The sequence below is a fragment of the Hyaena hyaena genome, unplaced genomic scaffold (genome assembly GCF_003009895.1).
Source record: "Hyaena hyaena isolate Hyena2069 unplaced genomic scaffold, ASM300989v1 scaffold_0, whole genome shotgun sequence".
NCBI classification, from domain to species: domain Eukaryota; kingdom Metazoa; phylum Chordata; class Mammalia; order Carnivora; family Hyaenidae; genus Hyaena; species Hyaena hyaena.
The window spans coordinates 3,940,652-3,963,312 of record NW_024080632.1 but is presented as its reverse complement, the minus strand read 5'-3'; the positions used below and the strand labels follow the sequence as shown (position 1 = coordinate 3,963,312).

The window sequence follows — 22,661 nt, the reverse complement described above, 5'->3', positions numbered from 1 at the left end:
CAATTGACTTCAGAGAGGCTCAGGCTTAGTGGGGCTGAGGCAGGAGATCCCGGGGAGGGCAGGGGCCACCTGAAGCCATTACGCCGTGTTCAGTAAGGCTGACTCCTGGCTCGCTCAGGAAGCAAGCAGCTGGCAGTCTCTGGGGCATGAGAATCGCCTGAGGGCACTTGTTTAAAGCTCCTGGACGTGACTACAGACCTTGCAGAAGGAGGTGCAGTGGATCTGCAGCTAGGGGTTAAGTGTGTTTTCCCAGGTCAGAATGGTCTCAGCTTCAGGATGGCAGAAGTGGAGGCCGTGAGGGACAGAGGAAGCTTGATGACTATTAAAATGAGCCAGTGCCATCCTTTTGCAGATAGGGAACCAGTCTATAGAGAGGAGTGACTTGCCCAAGATCACTCGGAGCTGATGTCACTTTTCATCTCAAGTTTCTGGCACTGGGGAGGGGGGTGGTTTGCAGGCGAGGATCCCCTGAGCAGGGCTCGGATATGTGGTTTTTGCCTTTTGAGAGAGAGTTCCTTGTCCCCCTCAGGCATGTTCACCAGCTCTGGAAAGGTGGCGGCCCAGCCAAAGGCTGAGACTGGAGTCCTCTGTTGGGGGGCCGGGGCCGCTGTTGGCGCCCATGTCCGGGGCTAGTGCCTGTGTTGTCCCGATAGGCCCCCATCCCATCGTGGCCCCCGAGCTCCTGGAGGAAGGAAGCGAGGAGCTGGAGGATGCAGTCGTGCCTATCTCCAGAGCCCAGGGACGTGGGTGACATGGGAGCAGCGGGCTTGGGGGGCTGTGCAGAACGCTGATGAATCCACATTTATCCACGTACCGGATGTAGTTCTTTGTTTCAAGCATAGGTTTTGAGGACCTAATTGGGGGTGCCGAGGGGAACACACATGGTTGGGGGGAGGCCGCGTACTCTTGAGTCCTGGGGACAAATGCTGGTTCCAGGTACAGAGGGACTGAGTCCAGCACCCTCACCCACCTCCATGCAGGCCACGGCTCCAGTGTGAACCCAAGGTGAGTTCATGGTCAGAGCCCCAGCTGGGAAAGAAGAGATCTCCAGAATGTTCTAAGAGTGTAACCAGAGGCTCCAGACACAGGGAGACACCCACCTCCAGGTGCCCTTGGAAAGCTGGGGGTGGGGCAGGATCTCAGGGTATAATCCGGGGCTGGCGGCTTGGCGCCCCCGTCAGTCTCGCCCTGAGGGTTTATGCCCTGCCCAGAGGGGTCAGAGCAGCAGGCACAACCTGTGTTGTTTCTGCCGCTGTGCTTTCTTCAGAGCACTGAGGGCAACCTTGGCGGCCTCTCGGAAGACGTCCTCCACATTCTCCCGAAACTTGGCAGAACATTCCAGGTAGAGGGCAGCTCGGATCTGTTCGCAAGCACTCTGGCCCTGGGTGGGGGGAGGGGCCAGCATTAGATGAGGGGTCTAGAGCATGGGGCGCCTCCTGACAACACCCCCCCCCCCATGGATCTGGGGACTTGGAGCTGGCTCTGGGAGCCCCCCGGGGGGTGGGGGCAAAGGCCTTCGTGTGGAGCACCCTTCTCCCTGTCCCCGGCCCAGGCACCCCCCCACCCCCAGCTTGGGTGGACGGAACATAAAGGCCTGTCTGGTGTGGCCTGAGGGCTGCAGCTGCCTCTCTCCTGTCCACCCTCAGGCAGAGAGGGGCCCAAATCCGACAACTGTGTCTGCCAGGCCTGTGACAAGAGCTAGAGGCCTCCAGACACAAAGGGCTTCCTACGTGCCTCTTCTCAAGAGCACAACTAAGGAAACTGAGCTTGCTAGGAGAGTAAAACCTGTCTCTGCTTCTAACATTTATTTTTATTAATGCTTCTTCCTTTTTATTAAACTTTCTTACTAGTGTTCCTCTGTGTTCCTTTTATCGTTCCATGCCTCACCCGGAAAGTTGCAGGCTTTGGTTTTACCCGTGACTCTCACGGGGAGGGGAACCTTACTTTCGAACAAGGCCTGCCCCTCCCTCTGGCAGACAGGACAGGATGGTGGTTAAGGACCCAGGCTCTGGAGCCAGAGTGACTGGGACAGGATCCTGGCCGTACACTGCATGTTAGCTGTGTGACTTAACCTCCACTTACCCTCTCTGGGCCTCCATTTCTCTCCCATGAAACAGGGGGTGCTAACAGAACATGCCTCAGCGTTATAAGGATTAAAGGAGGCAGGGAAGAAGAGGGCCGAGAGCAGGGAGATGGAGGTGGAGAGAATGAAGACCCCCGACCGACCTGCACGTAGGTGATGGGCTCCAGCTGGGCGGCCCTGAGCTTCCGCAGCTGCTCCTTGTCCTTCCTCAGGTCTGTCTTGCAGCCAATGAGCACCATGGGGGTCCCACGGCAGAAATGTGTGACCTCGGGGAACCACTGTCGAGGGAGAAGGCAGGCATCAAGGCTGAGGCCAGACCCGTGGTCCCCACCCCTGAGGCAGGCTGGCTGGGTCACGGGCCTCACCTTGATGAGGACGTTTTCATAGCTGGTGGGGTTCATGACGTCATAGCAGATGAGCACGAGGTGGGTGTTCTGGTAGGACAGGGGTCGCAGCCGGTCATAATCTTCCTGCCCTGAAACCGGAGGGTAGGTAGGGGTCAGAGAGGCACCACTTCTTTGTCCACCTGATGCCCCTGTCTGGGCTCAGATGGGCAAGGGGTTGATGACTCTGTCGCTAAGGCTTCAGTTTCCTCATCTGTGAAACAGAGGTGGCGACCCCCAGTAGCAAAGATTGCACAAGATGAACCCCATGCAGTGCTCAGAGCTGGGGTGATTTTGGGGTGATAATCTGCAAAAGCTGGAGGAACTTGCTAGCAATTTTGCCCATGACAGTTACCGCCACCTGCCTTGCCCTGGCACTCAGGTTGGAGAGGCAGACTCGGGCCGAGGCCCTCCCCTCCCTGAAGGCTCAGGGGCTGGGCCAGTCCAGGCCAGTGTTGGGGTGCAGGGGTGACCAGCACAGCTCACCACACTCAGGCTCCCGTGGGGAGGCTGAACACCCTTCCCCCAGCGCAGACTGAATCACGGGCCACGGCTGAGTGTGGCTTTGTAATGTCTTTAGTAATTTTTTACATTGACAATTTTAAACTTACAGGAGAATTGCAAAAAGAGTGCTACGAACTCCCTCAGATCCCCGAGTGCTTACACTTTGGCCCACTTGCCCTTTCTATATGTAAACAGTGAGCCACGCGAGAGTAAGGGCAGGCATCCTGCTGCTTCACCCCGGAATAGCGCCCTGCGGATTTTCTAAGGACAAGCATGTTCTGTCACCCAGAGTCCAGGTATCAAACAGGAGCCATCACCACTGACTCTGTTCTCCAGCAAACCCGGCTGAATTCACATCTCGCCGGTGATGTCGTGGAGGAGGTCTGCCCTGGTCTAGAAGCAGGCCCACGGCTATGCCCTGCGCGCAGTCACCATATGCCTTAGTGTTTTTAGAGGCACAAAGGTGACCTCCTTCCGTTACCCGGAACACAGAGGCCCAGCAATCCCCTGCCCCTCCCCCTCCCCCGGGGAGGCACCAGCTTGCCCTCTGGCTCCCTCCCTGCCAACGTTGGCCTTTGCGCTGAATGAGGACAGACCACATCCCGCTCCTGCCCCCCAGCTGCTGCCAGGACACTGCCACCTTCTCCCTTCCCACTGGTTCTCCCTCAGTCCAGGACCCCTGACAGGATGCAGTGAATGGCAGCCACAGCTATGACAGTGGTTGGGCCGGCGGGGGGTGGGGGGTGGGGGCGCCATGCTGCGATTCAGCCAGAGTCCCCCCAACATTCTGGAAGGGGTGAGGGACTGTCAGGGCCCACTGACTCAGATTCTTCTGTCCTTATGAAACAGGAGAAATCCTTGTACAACGGTGGGAAAGTGGCCAGGAGGCTGACCCAGCCCATCTCCAGACTGTATCCTCTCTGAATCTTTGTGCATGTCTTTCTAGACCTGTGCTGTCCGATAGGGGAGCCACTAGCCCCATGTGGCTGTTTAAATTAATTAACATTAAAAATTCAGGTTCTCCATTGCACTAGCTACATTTTTTTTTTAAAATGTTTTATTTATTTATTTCGAGGAGAGAGAGAGAGAGAGAGACAGCATGAGCAGGGGAGGGTCAGAGAGAGAGGGAGTGACAGACTCTGAAACAGGCTCCAGGCTCTGAGCTGGCAGTCAGCACAGAGCCCGACGCGGGGCTCGAACCCACGAACCGCGAGATCATGACCTGAGCGAAAGTCGGACGCTTAACCGACTAAGCCACCCGGGCGCCCCTGCACTAGCTACATTTCAAGTGATTAATTGCAACACAGGGGTAGTGGCTACCGTAACGGGCAGTTCAGATGCAGGACATCTGTCACTGCAGAAAGTTCTATTGGACAGCATGCCACCATCCAAGCCACCGCTGGCCTCCCATGGTCTGCTGCCTCTCAACAATCCATTTCCCACCCAGCAGCTGGGTGAATCTAAAACACAAGTGAAATCCTGCCTCTCTCCATGCCTCTATTGAGGATATCTTCATGAAGATAGGAAAAATATCTTCAGTAGAGTCACCTGCATGGCTTAGTCAGTTAAATGTCTTGGTCTTGGCTTAGGCAATGATTTCACGGTTTGTGAGTTCGAACCCTGAGTCTGCAAGGAGCCTGCTTGGGATTCTTTCTCTCTCTGCACCTCCCCTGCTCACTCTCTCTCTCTCAAAATGGATAAATAAAAAAATATATATACCTTTGATAGCTCTCTATTGCCCTTTGTACTAAATCCAAACATCTCCCAGGGGTCTATGTGACCTGCACCCATGGACCCTGACCTTATCTCTCCCTCTCCCCTCATTCCCGCCCCCCACCCACTGTTTCTCAAACCCACCAAGCTCTCATGCCTCAGAGCCTTTGTATTGCTGTCTCCCCACACCTGGAATGGTTTTTAATTTTTTTTTCATATTCTTAGCATTATTTAAAAATATTCAGACTGATAGTCCACATTATTCCCTTTTCTAGGATAATCATCTTCTATTTCTACTTCACAATAATACCACCTTGTGCTTTGTAGACTTTTTATTTATTACTTTCTGATGTATATTTTTGAGAGAGTGCAAGCGGGGGAGGAGCAGAGAGAGGGGCAGAGAGGATCCTAAACGGGCTCTATGCTGACAGCAGTGAGCCCGACGTGGGGCTCGGACTCATGAACCACAAGATCATGACCTGAGCCAAAGTTGGACACTAAACTGACTGAGCCACCCAGGTGCCCCACTTTCTAAAAAAATGGTTTTTTATTTATTTTGAGAGACAGTGCAGGAGAGGGGCAGAGAGAGGGAGAGAGAGAGAGAATCCCAAGGAGGCTCTGCACTGTCACCGCTCAACTTCACAAATCGTGAGGTCATGACCTGAGCTGAAATCAAGATTCGGATGCTTAACACACTGAGCCACCCAGACACCCTGCTTTATACACTTCTTAGAGGGCTTTTGCCTACAGACAGTTAAGAATCCCACAGCCACCACCTGATGTGCTAGTCAGGAAGTTGAGAATACTCCCATGTACACAGGAACTTAGCTTCAGAGAAGTGACATGCCTGAGGTCTTCAGTGACCCAGCCAGGACTCAACCCCAGTTCATCAGGTTCTGAGTCAAGCATTCCTCCTGCTGATACACAGCAAGGCTCTGTTCTGCTTTGCATTGTACAAAAAGTAGGTTCTGGTCCTCCATGATTTAATGATGCAGTTCCTAATTCTGGCATAACACACATGTCCAGTCCCTGTTAGAAATACGGCAAGGACAGCTCAGTCGGTTAAGCGTCCAACTTCGGCTCAGGTCATGATCTCACGGTTCCTGAGTTCAAGCCCCGCGTCGGGCTCTCTGCTGACAGCTCGGAGCCTGGAGCCTGCTTTGGATTCTGTGTCTCCCTCTCTCCCTGCCCCTCCCCTGCTCGTGCTGTGTCTCTCAAAAACAAACATTAAAAAAAAAAAAAAATACCGCAGGAGTAGGCAAGTAGTTGTAAAACAGGCGCCCTCTACTCCGACGGCTTCCCTCATCCTGACTGGCTGGCTCCTCAGATGCCGCCCTCGTCTCTCCCCTCACAGTCTGCCCCCACCCCGGCTGTCCACAATCCGTGCTCAGACACTAGTTTACTGCCTGTCTCCCAAGGACTGTAAGCACCCTGAGGGCAGGGACCATGTCTGTCCCCAAAAATAACCCCTGGTGCCCAGCAGGTGTCTAGTCAAGCCTGGCTGGTGGTGGTTCCGCGCTGTTCGGCTCTTGTCAGATGCAGCAGAGGCCAGGCCTGGGTGCCAGGGGGTTAGCGATTACAGCCTGTGAGGATCTCAGCAGAGCTGATGAGGGCACAAGTCGGCCGCAGTGGGTTGAAGGAGGAAGTCAGACCTAGCTGCTCGCCTTCGGGGGCCTCTGCCCTTGCTGTTCCCTCTTCTGGAAGGTTCTTCCCCAGGTAGCAGCAAGGCTTGCTCCCTCCTTTCCTTCAGGTCTCTGCAGAAATGTCACCTCCTCTGGGGCAGCTTTCCTGACTGCTCAGAGACAAAGCCTTCGACCCCGTCTGCCCCACACCCGACCATGGCTTTACTATTCTGAGTATGGATCACTACCTGACGTTGGGCTTTGGTTTGGCTTTGTCTCCCCCCATGAACACAGCTGCCCCTGAGGACAGGGGCCATCTCTGTGCAGCTGTCATGACCCCTGGGACACAGGCACACACAATGAACATTTGGTGAATGAACTCACCAACGAGCGGGGGAGTAGGCGGAATGACAACCTTTCCGGCTGTCAGCAAGGGCACTTCACCTGGATCACCTGTGTTAATTTAAGCAGCCACCCAGAGAGGTAAGCTGCGTGGAGAAAGTTCTTCCTGTTAGGAGTCCATGTGGCTGAGGGGGGCCTTTTTCAAGGTCATAGGTTCCCTGGGAGCTGGAGCGCCAACTCAGTCCCTAACTCCAAGGTCAGCTGCCCGCCACACCACTCGAAAATGGCCAAAAACTCTCTCAGGAAGCCTTCCCCAGAGATCCCCAATCGGCAGTTAACCTCTGGACCTTGTCTCCTCACAGGTGGTTTCCTCACCAGTGAAACACACGCGTCGGCAGTGCTCATTATGCTCACTCGTGGCTTTATTTGAAGCCCGTTGCCTGCACTACCTCATTACGATGCTAACAAGGTAGGGCTGCAGTTATCCCTATTTCAGAGATGCAGAAAGTGAAGCACCGAGAAGTGAAGCGAGTTGCCTTAAGTCACACAGCTAAGGGGATGCTCTGTAAAAGAGGACCATAGGTGAGGCTACTGGGGGTGCCTCTCTCGGTCCACTTGAGAGGGTAGGGAGCCATCTCCTCACCCTACAAGCCCCAGGCCTGGCCAAATAAGGCAAAGACTGCCAACACAGGTATCTCAAGAGGAGCTCTGGGAGGGGATGGGCAGCCAAACCAGATTCCAGCTCCCTCCTCCGGGTTGCCTTCCTGGCTTGACGGTCCCTGGCTCAACTTTCCCAAGATTCAGTGTGGACCTTCACACCTCCACGTGGGGACCAGGCCTGCAAATGATGGACTCCCAGGTGCTGTTGGCCTCATGTCCCCTCGGGAGGTGTGGAGTGTTCTAGACACCTCTCCTCTATGAGTCAGGAGAGCCAGGCTACACTCAGACTCTTGTTCCGTGACCTGGTTGTCTTCCCTCTCCGGGCCTCGGTTTCCTTATCTGTTAAAGGGGTTGATAACCCTGCCCCTGATACTGGAAGGAAAGGACTTACAGACTAAGCAATGCTGGACAGAGGTGAAGGACTGTTACTGTGGTTACTCTTGAACCAGAAACTTCCAGGGGCTGGAGGCCTGGGCGAGGGGTTCTAATCCTGGATCTTTGGACCCACACGTTTTAGGGGGCCCCCCAGCCACAAGATGATACTATAACCCTCCCCATTTACTCACACTGATGCCAGGGCTGAAAGGGGCCAAGTCACCTGTCCAGAGGCACAGCAGGCTCCCACTCTGGCCTCTGTAGATGGGCCTGCACAGAGTTACGTGCAAAAGAACGCATTTGTTTCTGGCGAGGAAAGGTCTTCTGGGCCACAGCTCCCCTTGAAGTGGCCCATCTTCCTGAAGCTGGCAGTGCTGTGGGGTGGGGAGGAAGTGAGGCTCTCGCCTAGCATGAGGGTATTTCCTTTGTGGGAAAGAGCTTTGCTGTGTCAGTCATCTCTTCCAGGGGCAGGGATTTCTAAGGCCTAGAGCCCAGTTGAGGAGAGAGGGTGTCCCTGGGCCACAGTGGTCCCCAGATCTGCTGGACATACACAGAACAGGTGGCTCCGGGCTCCAGCCAGGGCGTTGGTGAGAAGAGGGGCGAAGGCAGCGTGAGAAGGGGAAGCTGCAGAAGAGGAACCCACTTGTTGCTACTGGGGCCCGCCCACCTGCGCTTCCTCCCCAGAGGCAGGAGGAGCCGGGGCTGGGGCAGCCCCCGCCTGGAGCGGAGGCCACGTTCTGACTGGCCCTTGGCTTCGGCTCCTCAAGCCTCCAGCGCTCCTGGCCCCTAGGTACCCTCTCATCCCTGATCCCATCTCAGCAACTCCTTCGCTCCCAACTTTTCCTATTGTTGCCATCTCAGGTTGGGAAGGGGACAGTCCCCAGCTTCCTGGGCAACCCCCATGACACCCCCACCCCGGGCCGCACCCCAAGGCCCAGATAGCTCCATCTCTACTTGGTGTCTTAACATCCCACCTTGTCCCCACCTCCCCTCTGCCCAGGAAACTTCAGACCTCACCACAGCTTCCTGCCTCTGACAGTGTCGGGGCGGGGCGGCAGGGGAGCCCGCCTCCCCTTCACCTGTCAGCACTAAGAGCTCCGCCACCCCTCCAACCACCCTCCCACCACTGCGGTGTCTGTAGCTGCTTCCGCAGGATGGAGACGCACAGCCAGACTGGTCTCCCACGCAGACCCCTGTGGCCAAGGCCCTGGGTGTGGAGAAATGCAGCCTCTCAGGGACCACCCCCGGCCCACAGCTCTGGTCACCAGTGGTTGGTTGGAAAGATACTACTCTGCACTCCCCTCCCCCACACCATAGGGTTTAGCTCATCAGGTTCCAGAACCTTCTACAACAGCTTTTACTAGACTCATCTCCAGTTCAGCCATTCCCTTCACCCTCTTAGTCTCTACCTTTCTCTGGTTGGTCATGTGGCCATCCTTTTCTGCCGCTTATTTTTGGTATCCATCTACCCTACAGGTGGAGAAGATCTCACTGCCTTTATCACAGAGGACCTTTTCCAAGGGTGTCTCTGAATCCAGATTTATTCTTTTTCTTTTTCCTTTAATGCTTATTTTTGAGAGAGAGAGAGAGAGAGAGACAGAGCATGAGCATGAGCAGGGGAGGGGCAGAGAGAGAGGGAGACACAGAATCCATAGCAGGCTCCAGGCTCTAAGCTGTCAGCACAAGAGCCAGACACATGGGGCTCAAACTCACGGACTGTGAGATCATGACTTGGGCCAAAGCTGGACGCTTAACCAACTGAGCCACCCAGGCGTCGCTCAGATTTATTCTCCATTCATTCCCTAAGCGCCATGCTGGGCACTTGGCATGTGGAAGAGGAATGACCCAGTCTCTCCTCCATGTTCCTTGCGACAGGGCTTCCTGGGTCGCATTGGGACACCCTGGAAGGAGCACCCATGTTTCTTTCTCCCTGCGTATTCCTCCTTGGGCTGTCCTGCTGACTGGGAAGCCAGTCTACTCCCCCAGGGCTCCACTGAGAGGTTCAAACACCAGCTCTGTTTTTCTGCTGCTTGGAAGAGCCTTGCTGGCAGTGCAGGGTGAGGCCGGCACAGATCTCTGCAGGCCATGGATTCAGAACAGGTTGGGCTTGGGTCTGAGCCTGAATGATGTGTGTGTGTGGGGGGGTGGTGCTTAAAAAGTCACAACACTTAGCGAGCCCTTCCCAAGAGCCGGCACCTGTGCTGTACATCACACGGATCTAATTTACTCCTCAAGACTTTTTTACCCTGATTACAGATGAGGAACCTGAGGTCCAGGTGTCTCCGATGACACACGGCCAAGGAGCCAGCATCAACAAAACCCAGGTCTGATTCCAAAGCATGTGGCAGTTAGATCGTCATTGCCCTGGTGGCTGTGTGCCTCTGATGACTGGGCCTGGAGCCCCTCCATCCCTCCCACAGCACCTGTTAGTGCAAACCCAGAAACTTTCCGGAACCTCCACACCACAATCTGTCCTGACACGTTCTTTGGGCACCTTTCTCTGGCGAGGCCACAGCCACCTGAAGTGGTCCCTGTGTTGGGTCTGATGGAGGCATCTATGAACAGTGAACCCCAGGGATCTGATGGGAGGAGCCCTGAGGCCAGAGGAAGGAGGAGTGACAACTCCCCGCTCTGACTCTCCCTGCTGCACCAGCACCCCACCCACAAAGTGGGGCTAATGGACCTTCCCCTGCCTGGGTCCCCAACAGGAAGCATGTGAAACTGAAAGTGTCCCAGACACACCATGATTTTTACTGCTCCTAGAGCTGTGCCCCTGGGAATTCCTCAGCAACCTTTCTCAGTTCACAGGGCTGGAAGCATGGCCCTGTCCTTGGGGTAGTCCTTTGGGGTCCTCATCCAACAAGATGGGTGTCTTTAGAAGCCGCTACAGGCAGGAGCCACCATACAGTAAAGGCTGATGAAGTCAGGAACGAAGGAGGGGTCTGGGGACCAGACAATCTCTTTTCTGATTCTCTCCAGGGTGGACTGAGAGATACCACTGGCAGGCTTGGGGTGGGGCATGTCTGGGTTTGGGCTCCATCCCAGGCCCGTGGAGACTTCCCCTTACACGTACAAGGCTTGGCTGGTAGGGAAAAGGGCACCTGATGACATGGTTCCACACAGATCACTAAACACTGAGTCACAGAGGTTGGGTGAGGTCCTATCTGGGGATCCTGACCTTTGTCCCTCAATGTTGGCTCAGCCCAGAGGGGGATTGAAGGCAGACCCCCCCCCACCCCCACCCCGCAGCCCTAAACAACAGGGACTCTGATAACTGGATTCGCATAAATCCACTTGCTCTAGGAGCTGCAGGTGGCACGGAGAGAGAACCTTCTTTTGGACTTATGTTCCTGAGCACTCTGTTCCTTCCTCAGTGCTTGGTTTGTTCCCAGGGAACCAGGAAGATACAGAAAACTGTAGTCACAAAATCCCAGAACCACAAGCTCAGAGCCGCAGACAGAACTGTGTATGGTAGCCTATGGAATCCCAGAAGCGTGGAGCTCAGATATAACATCCACAGGACCCTGGAGCCTCAAGACTGTCAACCAAAGAATCCTCTGATCTGTAGCCCAGAATATTACAGAACCGTAGGACCCAGAAATTCAGCCCACAGAATCCCAGCATCAGTGGACTCAAACCTGCAGCCCACAGAATCCTAAAGAGATCACAGCATGCAGCGCATGAAATCGTGGAACCATGGGGTGCAGAAGGGATGCCCACGGTTTTCTAGAACCAGGGAGAGGAACGAAGCCGTGGGTTCTCAGCATATCAGCGCTAGGAGGGTGGCCGAGGAGCTCATGCCAGTCAAAGACGCTCCTTTCAAAGGGGCGACTGAGTCCCTCTGAGCCCAGGGCGACCCTGCCAGCGCCTCTCCGCGGCCTTCAGGAGTGACGGGATGTCAAGGCCCCACGGAGGCTGGTGGTGGTGGGGATCCCCGGAGGGGGATCCCCGGGCGGGGGAAGCCCTCCAGACACCCGGGACCCTCGGCGCGCAGGCGCACTCACCAGCGGTATCGTATAGGTTCAGGGTCACCTCCTTGCTGCCCACAGTCACGCTGGCCGTGTACTTCTCGAACACGGATGGGGCGTAGTGCTGTCGGAGAAGGGGTCGGGCTGGTTCTTAAGGGGTGCGACGGAGGCCCAGGGTCCAGCTGCACTGCTCCCCACTGTCACCCCATCTAGCTCAGCTCCCTTCACCCAGATGGGCTCTGGAATTCCCGAGGAGGCGCCCCGGGGTGGCGGCTGCCTCTGCGCGCCGGACGCCCGGGAGCCAGGGTCCAGGCTGAAGGCCGTCTGTCGCCCCCGATGGTCCCAAGCCCATTTCCCCCGTAGCCTAGCCCCCACCACCCCCTCCCGGTGGGCCTCACCTCAGGGAAAGAGCCCTGGCTGTACACCATGAGCAGTGATGTCTTGCCGCAGCCGCCGTCACCCACGATCACGATCTTCAGCTCCTTTCTGCCCGGGTCCGGGCCCGGGGCCCTGGGGGCTTCCATAGCCGGGAACCGGCGGCACTGGCAACCGCGCGCGGGACAGACCGCTGGGGCTGAGAGATCGGGGGCGGGGGCGGGGGCGGGGGCGGGGGCGGGGGCGGGGCGGGACCCAGGGGCGGAGCTAGAGAAGCCCCTCCCACTACGTGCAGGCATCGCCTCCGCCAGGCAGCCACCCGGGCCCACCTCCCAACCTCAGTTTTCCTTCCCGTTAGAGTCCTAGCCCGGTGCGTTCACCTGTCATTCCCAGGGAAACTGAGGCAACTGAGAAACAGGTGCCCAGCCCGAAGCGCGGCTCCCACTCGCTCCTCTGCACGTCACGGCGCGCCCCCCACCGGCGAGATTCAATGGTTTCCGCCTTACCTCGCCAGGCACCCCTGATTGGCAGGCTCCGCCTTCTGGCAGGGACCCTCTGATTGGCCGGCTCGGCCTCCCCTGTCTGACAGGGACTCTTTGATTGGCGGACCGTTGCCCCAGCACCAGAGTTCGCGGAGCCATGGTCTCCAGCTCTGGGAAAAGCCCCCTCGCTTTGCCCCGCCCCAGCTGTATAACCTGGGCCAAGTCGGCTTCTGACCTCAGTTTCCCCACAAGGTAGGTTGGTCGAGTCAGGGAGGATGCTGGCACGGGGTGTGTGTTTGCCCGCCTAACCCAGCCCTACGGGAGCCAGTGTGGGTGCGGGTTGGGGGTGGGGAAGAGCAGTTCCCCTCACCTACCCCTCCCACCTCCCTAAGAGCGCAAGGTGGACGTCTGGCGCCCTCTGGCGGGCAGTCGTCTTGGAGAGCTGGCGAAGGACTCCCGGAACAATGCCTTTTGGGGGTTGGCCCCAAACCACGCGGGCGGAAGCCTCTTTCTAGCAGGGGCCAGAGGCGTGAACCGAGGAAGACACCGTTGAGGAAGGGATGGGGAAGGCTAGGGCAGATCTAGTAGAAGTTGGGCCCTCTGATAACTCCCACCCCACCCTGAAATTAGATTAAGCGCTCTCCAGCCATTAGCCACATTATCTTCATCCCAGGCAGTCTCACCGATCCTCCCACGCCCCTTGATCAAAACAGCTTAGTGAGCACTATGTGCAGGATAATACTGGAGCTGCTGGCTGAGACCACCTGTCCCCCATCCCTTCCTTCCCTGCAACAGTCCTTTGCACAAGCCAGGCTAGTGGTCAGGCGAGGCAGGAGACCCCTGGAGGCCGTGTGTGGCAGGCAGGCATTGAGGCATGGCTAAGTAGGGAGAGGGGCCCAAACAGCTGGGGTGAAATCTCTGGTAGGTTCCTCAGAGACGGCTAGGCAGGCTCAGGATCTTCTTGCCCCGCCCCACCCCACCCCGCCACCTGGATGATTCTGAATTTCTAGGTTCTCAGTAAAGAGCAGGTAAATTTTACTTCGGGGAGGAAATTGCCAACCTGGCAATTTCATAAGTGCCCCGTCCGTTCTCAGCGGATGCAAGGCAGGTCTGACCACCAGAGGGCAGCAACGACCGCTCGTGGAAGCTTACAAAAAAGAGCCCAGAGCTGGAAAAAGGAGGTAAGGCCCCCCCAGTTCCAGGCTGTTAGGTGAAAAGTCCTAAGCCGTCAGCCGGTCAGAGAGCCGCCTGCTAGGTCAAGCACCCCCACACAAATTCACAGCAACTCATTCGTTCCTTTATTACCACACAAGTTTATTATTGAGAGGCAACTGTGTTCCTGCCTGCAGGGAGCTCGGCCTTGGGGGAGCAGTCTCTTAAAAGCGTTTGGGAGCTGTGAACGCTTTAGAGACCGAACCCTGTAGGGTTCAGGGAAGGTTGAGCCAAGACTGGGCAGTGTTGAGGGCGGTCCAATGGGAGCAGAACAAACGCACGGTGGCCGGGAAACCCCATCAGATTCCACAGTGCCTGGGGAGCGAGGAGGGAGGCCAGACATGGTTGTCAAGGTAACTGGGGTTAGATCATCGAGGGCCTTGCTGCCAGGCTCAAGAGCGGGTGTCAGACAGGGGACTCCTGAACAGAACAGGAGCCCAGCCAAAGCCAGGCCCTCAAGCTCTCTCTGGTGACCAGGGAGGAGCTGGGATTGGCTGGTGAGGATCGGCTGGGGGTCATCTTCTCACAGTTGCAGCTTGAGGCTGGCAGGGGCCTTGGAGTGAGCGGAAGACCACTTACCTTTGCAGCCAACCCTGGACCTGACCCTAAATCAGGGCCTCTGAGCTAGGGGAGGTACAGAAGGGAAAGAGAGGGGCTGGGGGGAGAATTCACTTAGGAGGGTCATCCCCCTCTGAGCAAACAGTCACTTGGGAGTTCATCACACATGCTGACTTTCCTCAAAATCCTTGGACCTGGGTTTCTATTTTCTTCACCCGAGAAAGAGGGCTACGATCCCAACTTAAGGCAGAACGAATGGCTTCCACAACACGGAGGGGGAGGGGGAGAGCGAGGCTTCCCAGCCCTGCCGGCAGCAAGGGACAGCAGCTGACGCAGGCCCAGCCGGCCTGCCCACCCCCCGCCTGGCCGAGGGGCTGGCAGCACCCCAGCCCCACCCGGCCTGGAGTGTGTTTGATTTGGACCCAGCTCCAGTGGTGGTGAAGGGACTGGATCTGTACCTAAAAATACCCAGGAGCCAGGCCAGCTGCTGAGAGCTTCCTCAGAGGCAGCTGGGCCGGGCCTTGGCCAGTTAAGCCGGGTGCCCACATGCAAGGGGAGCCCTGCTCCCTTACCTGTGAGGTGTTCTGAGGGCCCGAGTCATTCATCTTCTAGTCACCAGGAATTCCTGGGGAGGTTTAGGTGAGCAAGAAAGATTCTTTAAGCTGGTTCTTGCCATAGAGCTGACGGACACGGAACAGACGCTAGGGAGCGAGCCAGCGGAGCTCAGGAGAGAAGGGCCAGGTCCACTGGTCTTGCCAGGGTCAAGCCGGGCCAGCACAGCTTAGAATGGGGAGGTTACTGACACCTCTTACAGACTCCCCTCTCCTGGTACTTCAGAGCATCCTGAAAGATCACCTCACACCTGAGGAGTCATCCACCCCAGATGAGGCAGAAGAAACTAAGCTATTCTGGGAGGTCCCAGAGATGCGAAGTGGCCAGGGATGGCCTGAGAGTCCAGGACTCTGTCCAGGTCACAGCACTTGGTGGTGCCGGTGGGGAGGTCACGCTGGAACACAAAGCTCCCGGCACAACGCCAGAATGCGAAACACCTCAGTCATCATCCACCTTCCTCCTTCTGGTTCACATGGGGAGACCTCAGCTCCTAGTGGGGCGGGGACTTGCTGAGGTCACTGGCCAGTTGGAGACAGTGCTGGATCCAGGCAGCCTCCAAGATGGCGGGGTGCCTCTTTCCACAGTCCAGGTAGAGGGAGTCTCCACCCAGAGGGTCCAAAAGGTCGTATTCCAGGCTGGGGCTCCGGTGGATGGGCCGGAAGAGGCGGGACCCTGGTGTCCAGTAGCAAGGCTGGTCCAGCCACCTCCCAGCCTCGGGCCGCCTTTCCGCTGGCGTGGCCGTCTCCAGGCTGGCCCCACCGGATTGGCGCCAGGAGCAGCCCCGCCCTGAGCTCGCCGGGTGACCGGGGGGCGGGGCCAACCTCTAAGCTGGGAGGAACCACAGCCAGAGGACAGACAGGCTGCTCTGCCTCTCCCTGCCCCCAGGAGGTGACAGGGGTGGAGGATAGGGGGGCAAAGATAGGAGAACAAAGAAAGTAGAAAGAAGGAAAGAAGAAATGGGAGTTAGGGAGGGGAGATGACCCTTACAGGTCACGGGACACCTCTCCCTCCGGAGAATCACACCCAGACCACAGTTTAGCACCTAATTGCTCCCTAATTGTTCCGAGGGTGGGAGTGGAGGAGCTGGCTTCAGCCCTCCAGGCTGTGGCTGGGAGGGAAACCTTAAGTCAATTACTTAATCATCCGATGCCCTTGGGATGTAAAGACCCCTGCCTCCGGGAGCCCTAAGGACTCTATCCAAAGGGGTGCAGGACACCCTTAGGCAGAGAGCCAGTCACGTGAGGATCAAAGGAGTTGAACGAGCAACTCAATGACAGAACTGAACTTAAAAACCTCGAGTTTGGGGCCAGCGTGCGCAAGAGGCCCATGGGATAAAAAGAACGTGAGCCTCCTCAACTTCTACCAAGTGCTTCCCGCTCTCCCCTCACCCTGGATAGGGGGAAGGGGGTCTGGTGCTAGGTATGGTGGAGTCAAATCTCCTTCCCTCCTGCCAAAGAACAAGACGGACCAAACCCAGCTATCTGAGACTGGAGACCCTCATGGGGCCAAGGGAAGGGGCCCAGAAAGCCAAGAGCGGCACGCTGGTTACTTTCAAGCAGACAGCTTTCCCAGCTTCCTGGCAGTCCTGCCAGCAGACGGCTGGCACGGGAGGGAGCCCGAAATAACCCAGACAGCTGGGGTGGGGGGTGCCATGGACACAGGCGGTGGGCTGGAAGTCAGGACACCTGGAACCCCGTCCTGGCTGCCAGTGGTGGCCTCGTGACCTTGGGTGAGTCACTTCTACTCTCTGGGTTTTGGGGGAGTGACCGTAAATCATGACCCGACCGTTGAAGAACCCGTGAAGCTGGGGGCAGGCCACCGCTCGGACTCAAACCACACGGAGGAAAAATGGTGCTGGCTCCCTGCCTACGGAAAGCCAGTCTTCCCCTTGGCCCTGAGGCAGTGCCACGTGCTTCAGGGGTGGGTTGGTGGGGGAGGAGCTCACAGCCGGCCCAGCCCCCACTCCCTGCAGCCACAGGGGAATGGAGATCAGCTAGTGTGAAGTCAGAGCGTGAGGCCAAGCCCCCTTAATCACACTTAATTCCCCCCACTCCTGTTTCCTGCAGGCTTCATTATCATTTCACACAGGAGACTCGCCCAAGGTCACCAGCACAGCTGCCTGACTTAGAGCCTCCCTTGATTGAGCGCCAAGATCCTCTCAAAATCTCCAGGTCAAGCCCTAACCACTCCCCTAGACCTCAGTTTAGCCTTACAGTGAGGGGTAGGAGAAGAGTGGGCAGGGCCGACCCCTAGGAAGCCAAACCTCAGCCCAGATGGGAGGGGGGGAGGTGCAGATCAGTGGCACCTGGGACCCAAATGGTTCATCAAAGTAATCACTAACTAGAGACCGCCTGGGGGAGGGGTCAGAGATCAAGGGCCACACCATCCCCAGCTGGGGCGCTTCCTGGAGACAGCGGGGAAACTAGGAGCCCAGCATCTTGGGTTAGGAGAGTAAGGAGAGTTGCCATTATTATACGAAGCTAACGCCTGTTTCAAGCGCACTAGCCCACGTCCTCTTCACAACGCCCCCAGGTGTTACCCAGCCCAAAGGTTCTCAAACGTGTCCCCAGATTGCAGCATCGGCGCTACCTGGGAGCTTGTTAGAAATGCAAGTTCTCAGGCCCCACCTACCGAATCAGAAACTCGAATCAGAAACTCAAGGACTGGGCCCCAGCAGTTCGTTCTAACGAGCCACCTGTATGACTCGGCCGCGCACTGCAGACGGAGGATCTGTGACCCAGCCCCATTTGTGCAGATGGGGAAACAGGCTCAGAGACTCAGCAGCTCATGCAAAGTCACAGCACGTAAATGGCCAGCCAGGTTTCAAATCCCAGTGGGTCTCATTTTAGAACCGGGACTCTTTTGAGGGGCTGGGGGTGGGGATGCAGAAAACCGTGGGAATTCCCAGGAAGGGGGAGAAGAGTTCAGAAGCCTCTTTCTCTGAGGAAGCTGGCTTAGGTCTCGGATACTTGTGTTCACCTCCGTAGCAGCCAGACATCAGAGGGGAAGAGACCAGCTCACACAGTCACCCCACACGCCCCCACTCAGGCCGGAAGGGAGGGCCAGAGCAGGGCTTGGCTTCCTGGCAGCAGACTACCTTTCAGAAGAGGCATCCATGGCCCTCCCCCACACCCCCACCACAAAACACACAAATGGGAAATACTTGCAAGTTCGGCCTCTCCTATGCTGCTCAACACTGCAGAGAATTGCATGCCCCAAACTCTTGACAACAGAAGCTGACAGGCGGGGATGGATGGACCGAGCAAGCCCAGCAGGCAGCCGATTTCACACACAACAGTCCCACACATCTGTGTGGGGGAGGGGCTGCAGAACCAGCCTAGCGGGTTTGGGGTGCCCGCCCTCTCTGGGCTCCAGGCCCAAGCCCCCAAATCTTCCTCGAAGGCTGGGAAAGGGCTCACACCTACCTTAGAGCATTGTCAGAGTGAAATTAGGCCTGATTCTGCTGTCCAAAGGAGGGTGGTCACTCTGGGGGTACCTGGCCGTCGCCCTTTCTCCAGCCAAGAGCCTGGCGGGGAAAAGTCGGAGAGTTTCTCAGGGAGTTGATAGCCACAAACCGTGCAGGGTCTCCTTGAGGGAAAGGGAGCCTTACAACAGCCCCCCTTTCCCATCTGCCCAGGGGGCCCTCACTCTGGAAACGATGGGGGTGAGGGGCGGCTGCGTCACGAAGGTTCAGCCCGGGCGACTAGCAGCAGGAGGCGACTCATCTGCATTTCCAAAGGCCCGCCCCGTCCACGTCCCCTCCCCAAGAACGGTCCGGGGACGCAAGGGCTTACCCTGGAGCCCTCCGCCTCGGGGGATCCCGGGGAAGGCCCGCTCGGCTTTCCCAGGCCTCGATCCTCCCCGCCCCGGCCTCTAGGGCTCAGGGTTGGAGGGTGTGCCCAGTAGGACCAGATCAGGGCGTCGGGGGCTTTCGTGACGGCCTCAAGCCCAAAGTGGGGACAAAGGCGGGGGGAGGGGGCGCTGCCCCTCAGGCTCGGTTGTTAAGGGCATTGAGGGTGAGACGTGGGCACCGAGGCCCGGGTAGGCAGTGCGGGTCGGTCTAGGGTCAGGGCCGGGCAGCGAGGGAGGCTCCCGCCGCCTCCGGAGGCGCCGGTCGGAGTCAGGGGGGCCTCGAGGCCGCGACACTCCCCGTGGCCCTTTGCTACTGGCTCCCGCTCCCGCGTGCCCCCCCCACCCCCCCGAGTCGGGCGTGGGGTCCCGGGCGGCTGCGGAGCCCGCGCCCGCGTTCGAGGCCTCCGCCGGCCAGGGGCGTCCACGCGGGCGGCGGCGCGCCGGCCTCCCCTCCCCCCCCCGCCCGGCCCCGCCGCCTCCTTCCCTCCTCCCGCCTGGCGCGCAGCAGCCGCCACCGCCCGAGCCGCGGGCGGCGCGCGAAATGGCGCCCGTCTGGCCGCCTCGCCCGGCGGAGGCGAGAGCGGCAGCCGCGGCGCGCGACGCCCCCCCCACCCCGGGTCCGCGCGGCAGTCTCCGCGACCACCCTCCGGCGTGGGGCGCTGTCCCCTGGCGGGCTCTCGGGCCCCGTAAGGCGAGGGGCCGCCGTCACCCCGGGCCCCCAACGACACCCGGGGAAGGAGGGAGGAAGGAGAACGACGGCCGCCATTAGGCACCCGCAGCCCGGCCCGCCCCGCCCGCCCATCCCGGGCCCGGGCCGGGACCTGGGCCCCGGGCCCCGGCCGGCGGCTCTGCTGAACCTGAAAATAAAACTCGTGTTTGGGAGGGAGGAGCGAGCGCGGCCGGGAGAACAGGCAGCGCTCGGTGGCAGGCGGGAGAGATGCTGCGTCATGGTGCCAACATGGACGCCGGCCTTTTGTCCTTTTTTTTGCTTAGGAAGCGCAGGCACGCCCCGGAGCCCCGAAAAGCCGGCTTCAGAGTGCGAGCCCGACAATCGAGCGAGAGAGGCCCTAGGCTGAGCGGGCAGCTTTCCTTGTCTTTTGAGCACCCCCATCTCCCCCCAATACTTCAATTTTCTCCATCCCAGCAAGGCTCAGACCTAGAAAAGCGAGGCGGATGAGCGCAGGCGTCTCCATGGATGCCCCAGCTCGCTGGGAAGAGCCTCCCCACGCCTCCCGGGGCAGAAGGGGCAAAATTTGACTCTGAGGACCCCCTCCTCGACCCCCCCACCCCCACCCGGCTGCCAAACATAAAGCTCCAGAAACCTCCTTCTCCCCACAGCTCCCAAACATCTGCAGCCCTTGGCCTGCTCGAAAAAAGATTTCCTCGAAGGGGGCAAAAGGCACTTTTTTTTTTTTTTTTTTTTTTAACTTACCCGCTCAGCCCGGTGCCATGGAGTCTGGAAGATCAAGCTGGGCGGAGGTTTTGGACGTGTTATGTAAAAAATATCTTTTGGGGGGGATTGTTTAGTTAGGGTTATTGGGGGAACCGTGGTGTCTGTCTTGTTGTTACCTTTTTGTAAGTTACACTCTCATGGCATTTTCTGCTCCTTCCACTTCTGCAAACTTTCCAGGGTTGGGTTGGCAAAAGGCGGCTTCGCTGAGGACTGTTTACTGCTCTGGATATAGCAATGGTGTGATCGTCATTAAGAGACAAAAGGCGAAAATACACAGTCAAATCAAACAAAAGGCAAAAGACGCACGGCCATCCCAACCACCATAGAAAATACCCGCGAGTTAACGTTGGTGTTTGGCTCGAACCAGCTAGGACTTGTTTTCCAGTTTTAATCTAGTTTCCTGTGACGGCTTTAGACTCAGTACACAAAGAGAAGGTCTTCCTTTCCCTCACCCACCCCCCCAGCAAGACGAGAAAAACAGAGCTGTTTTTCTTCAAATAGATCGATTTTCAAAGAACGTGTACATGTTACTGGGAAGAAAGCTGACTAGCATTTATTGCTTTAAACATTTTCAAAAGCTTAAAGCTAAAAAACCTCAGCTTTATAAAAGCAAAATCGTCTAAAAGCATTTTAACTGGCTTATATTAGACAAGAGCGACAAAGACATACATGCAGATGAAGGTTCAGAAAATTAAGGACATCTCAGCAACATTAACATGAAAACTGCACTGCGTAAGGACAGAATGGATTGGGTACTTACAATGTAAAAGGTTTTTAAAAACTTAAAAGTAACAACTGCTTACAATTTTTTGTTGCTGCCATTTCGCTAATCCTAAAACTATACATTTAAAACATTACCTTGTTAAAAAGAGAGCAGAAGGAGTTAATAAGATGGCCAGGTTTAAGTGTTTAATAGAGGAAACTATATATATTTAAAAATTTATTGTTCAGTCAAGAGAATACAGATTAAGACAGCTCCAAGCTCCCCCCACCCACCCAAGAAAAAAAGGAAAAAAAATTAAATATGTCATTTACTTAGGTTTTTTGGAATTCAAAATTGTTAACTGCTGACATTAATGGTGTGCTATGACCTAGTTATACAAGACAAAGATGGATTCCAAGTCATAAGGAAAAATCCAGATCTTTTTAAAAAGTCTTCTCCATTCTTCCAACTGTGAGTCCTTTAGCCTGTTGACAAATGTTAAACACAACACTGAGGCGTCCTGAACTGGATGGTGGAGTCAAAGGAAAAACATTCCCCATTTGCAACAAAGGAAAAACCCACTTGGCCATTTAATTCCATTGCAGAAAAATGGCTCCCCTCATCTGTTGGCCTCTCCTTGGTGTCTGATGAACGATGTTTTGAGATCAGCGTCTAATAACTCAAGCCCTATAGAAGCCGCACGCTGATTGGCTGCCGCGCCCTGCCGCCCTGCTCCAGCCAATTACCTACCCACGGCCAAATTACAAACCCCGAAAAGAGCCCCAATATGAAATACACCACCACGAAGCCCCAGCAAGGCGGCTCCTTCGCCTCGGCCGCCCGAGAGGACAGGCAGAGGGGGCTGCAAACGCGTCCTCGCGAAGCCCGGGAGCCTCGGAGTTGAACTCACAAAATGGAAGCCGCGCGCTGATTGGCCGCCGCCACTCCCGGACCTTTAATAAAGAAAGGGGAAGGAAAAGATAAATGCAAAAAAGGGGGACTCTCTCCTCCGTTGGTGGCTGGAGGAAGAAGGGGGGGGGGAGAAGGAGAGAAGCATGTGTTTAGGACAATTACAGGGCTCTCGTCTCCAAAAATAAAAACAGCAAAAAGCTTCTATCACCCAGGTCCAGGCGAAGGCTACATCCTCCCAGGAATGTGAATGCTAATTTGGTTAAAATCCTGGTTTCCCCTCCTTAGCTCAGCACCACGGGGGAGGGGGGGTCTCGAGGCAGAGGAGGAAGCCGGAGCGAAGATACCTCGATTGCAACTCGTCTTGAGTCGTCTTGCCTCCCCCCCAACGGTTCCCAGCGTCTAAATACACAATCACACACACACACGCCCCTCAAAATCCCAGCCCTTTCCCCCGAGCCCCCACGAGCCCACCTCCGGTCTTGGCAGTTTGGAAACAGTTTTGGAGGCCCCAGGCGCACGCCGCGGTGGCCGCGGCTCGAAGGGTAGCCCCAGCCGCGGGAGGTAGAGCCCGGGGAGACCCCCCCTCCCCCGCCAGCCAAGCCCCCCACCTAAGTCCCAGCAGAATAAATAAATTAAAAGGCCTTCCCCCGGGGAGGGGGGAGGCAGTGTGGGAGCGCGCGAGTGAGGGGTGGGGGGCCGCTGGGGCCCGGGGCTTTGGCGGCGCAGCTGCCGCCGCCGGGAGAGTGCCTGGGGAAGCGGCGAGGAAGGAGAGGGGAGGAGGAAGAGGAGGAGGAGGAGGAAGAGGAGGAGGGTGAGCGCTCGGGTCGGGCTCCTTAGCGGTGTATTGTGGGA

At 57.0% G+C, this 22,661-nt stretch overlaps 1 protein-coding gene and 2 long non-coding RNA genes across 7 annotated transcripts; 1 reads left to right on the top strand and 2 right to left on the bottom strand.

Annotated features, from left to right (window-relative positions):
- Positions 1-507: 507 nt before the first annotated feature.
- On the bottom strand, positions 508-13,060 carry RHOF (ras homolog family member F, filopodia associated). Of its 2 annotated transcripts, XM_039250214.1 has the most exons (5): positions 12,049-12,497; positions 11,687-11,774; positions 2,449-2,558; positions 2,227-2,361; positions 508-1,381 (listed from the first exon to the last, which is right to left on the bottom strand). In XM_039250214.1, the coding sequence occupies exons 1-5, from the start codon at positions 12,322-12,324 to the stop codon at positions 1,217-1,219; spliced, it is 774 nt and encodes a 257-aa protein (XP_039106145.1). In that variant the 5' UTR covers positions 12,325-12,497; the 3' UTR covers positions 508-1,216. The 2 variants fall into 2 exon arrangements, with proteins under 2 accessions (XP_039106145.1, XP_039106067.1); XM_039250136.1 differs by having other exon boundaries at positions 2,227-2,558; positions 12,049-13,060.
- LOC120244120 lies at positions 1,254-3,244 on the top strand. The gene is made up of 3 exons (XR_005531475.1): positions 1,254-1,342; positions 2,118-2,232; positions 3,080-3,244. It is a non-coding gene; the product is annotated as an uncharacterized LOC120244120 (long non-coding RNA).
- A 740-nt stretch (positions 13,061-13,800) lies between the features above and the next one.
- LOC120244016 lies at positions 13,801-21,797 on the bottom strand. Of its 4 annotated transcripts, none has more exons than XR_005531451.1 (4): positions 20,311-21,797; positions 20,174-20,210; positions 18,315-18,415; positions 13,801-14,902 (listed from the first exon to the last, which is right to left on the bottom strand). It is a non-coding gene; the product is annotated as an uncharacterized LOC120244016 (long non-coding RNA). The 4 variants fall into 4 exon arrangements; XR_005531455.1 differs by lacking the exon at positions 20,174-20,210 and having other exon boundaries at positions 20,311-20,416; positions 20,528-21,797; XR_005531464.1 differs by lacking the exon at positions 20,174-20,210 and having other exon boundaries at positions 20,311-20,416; positions 21,230-21,797.
- Positions 21,798-22,661: the final 864 nt, after the last annotated feature.

What these genes read in the sequence shown, in the direction of transcription:
- RHOF (XM_039250136.1), bottom strand. Translation starts at nt 12,324, where the DNA reads ATGCCTGCACGTAGTGGGAGGGGCTTCTCTAGCTCCGCCCCTGGGTCC. An exon ending in GAACCTATACGATACCGCTG is followed by an intron (nt 2,559 to 11,686) that starts GTGAGTGCGCCT and finishes CTCCGGTTTCAG; the next exon opens with GGCAGGAAGATTATGACCGG. An exon ending in AGCCCATCACCTACGTGCAG is followed by an intron (nt 1,382 to 2,226) that starts GTCGGTCGGGGG and finishes CCCCCCACCCAG; the next exon opens with GGCCAGAGTGCTTGCGAACA.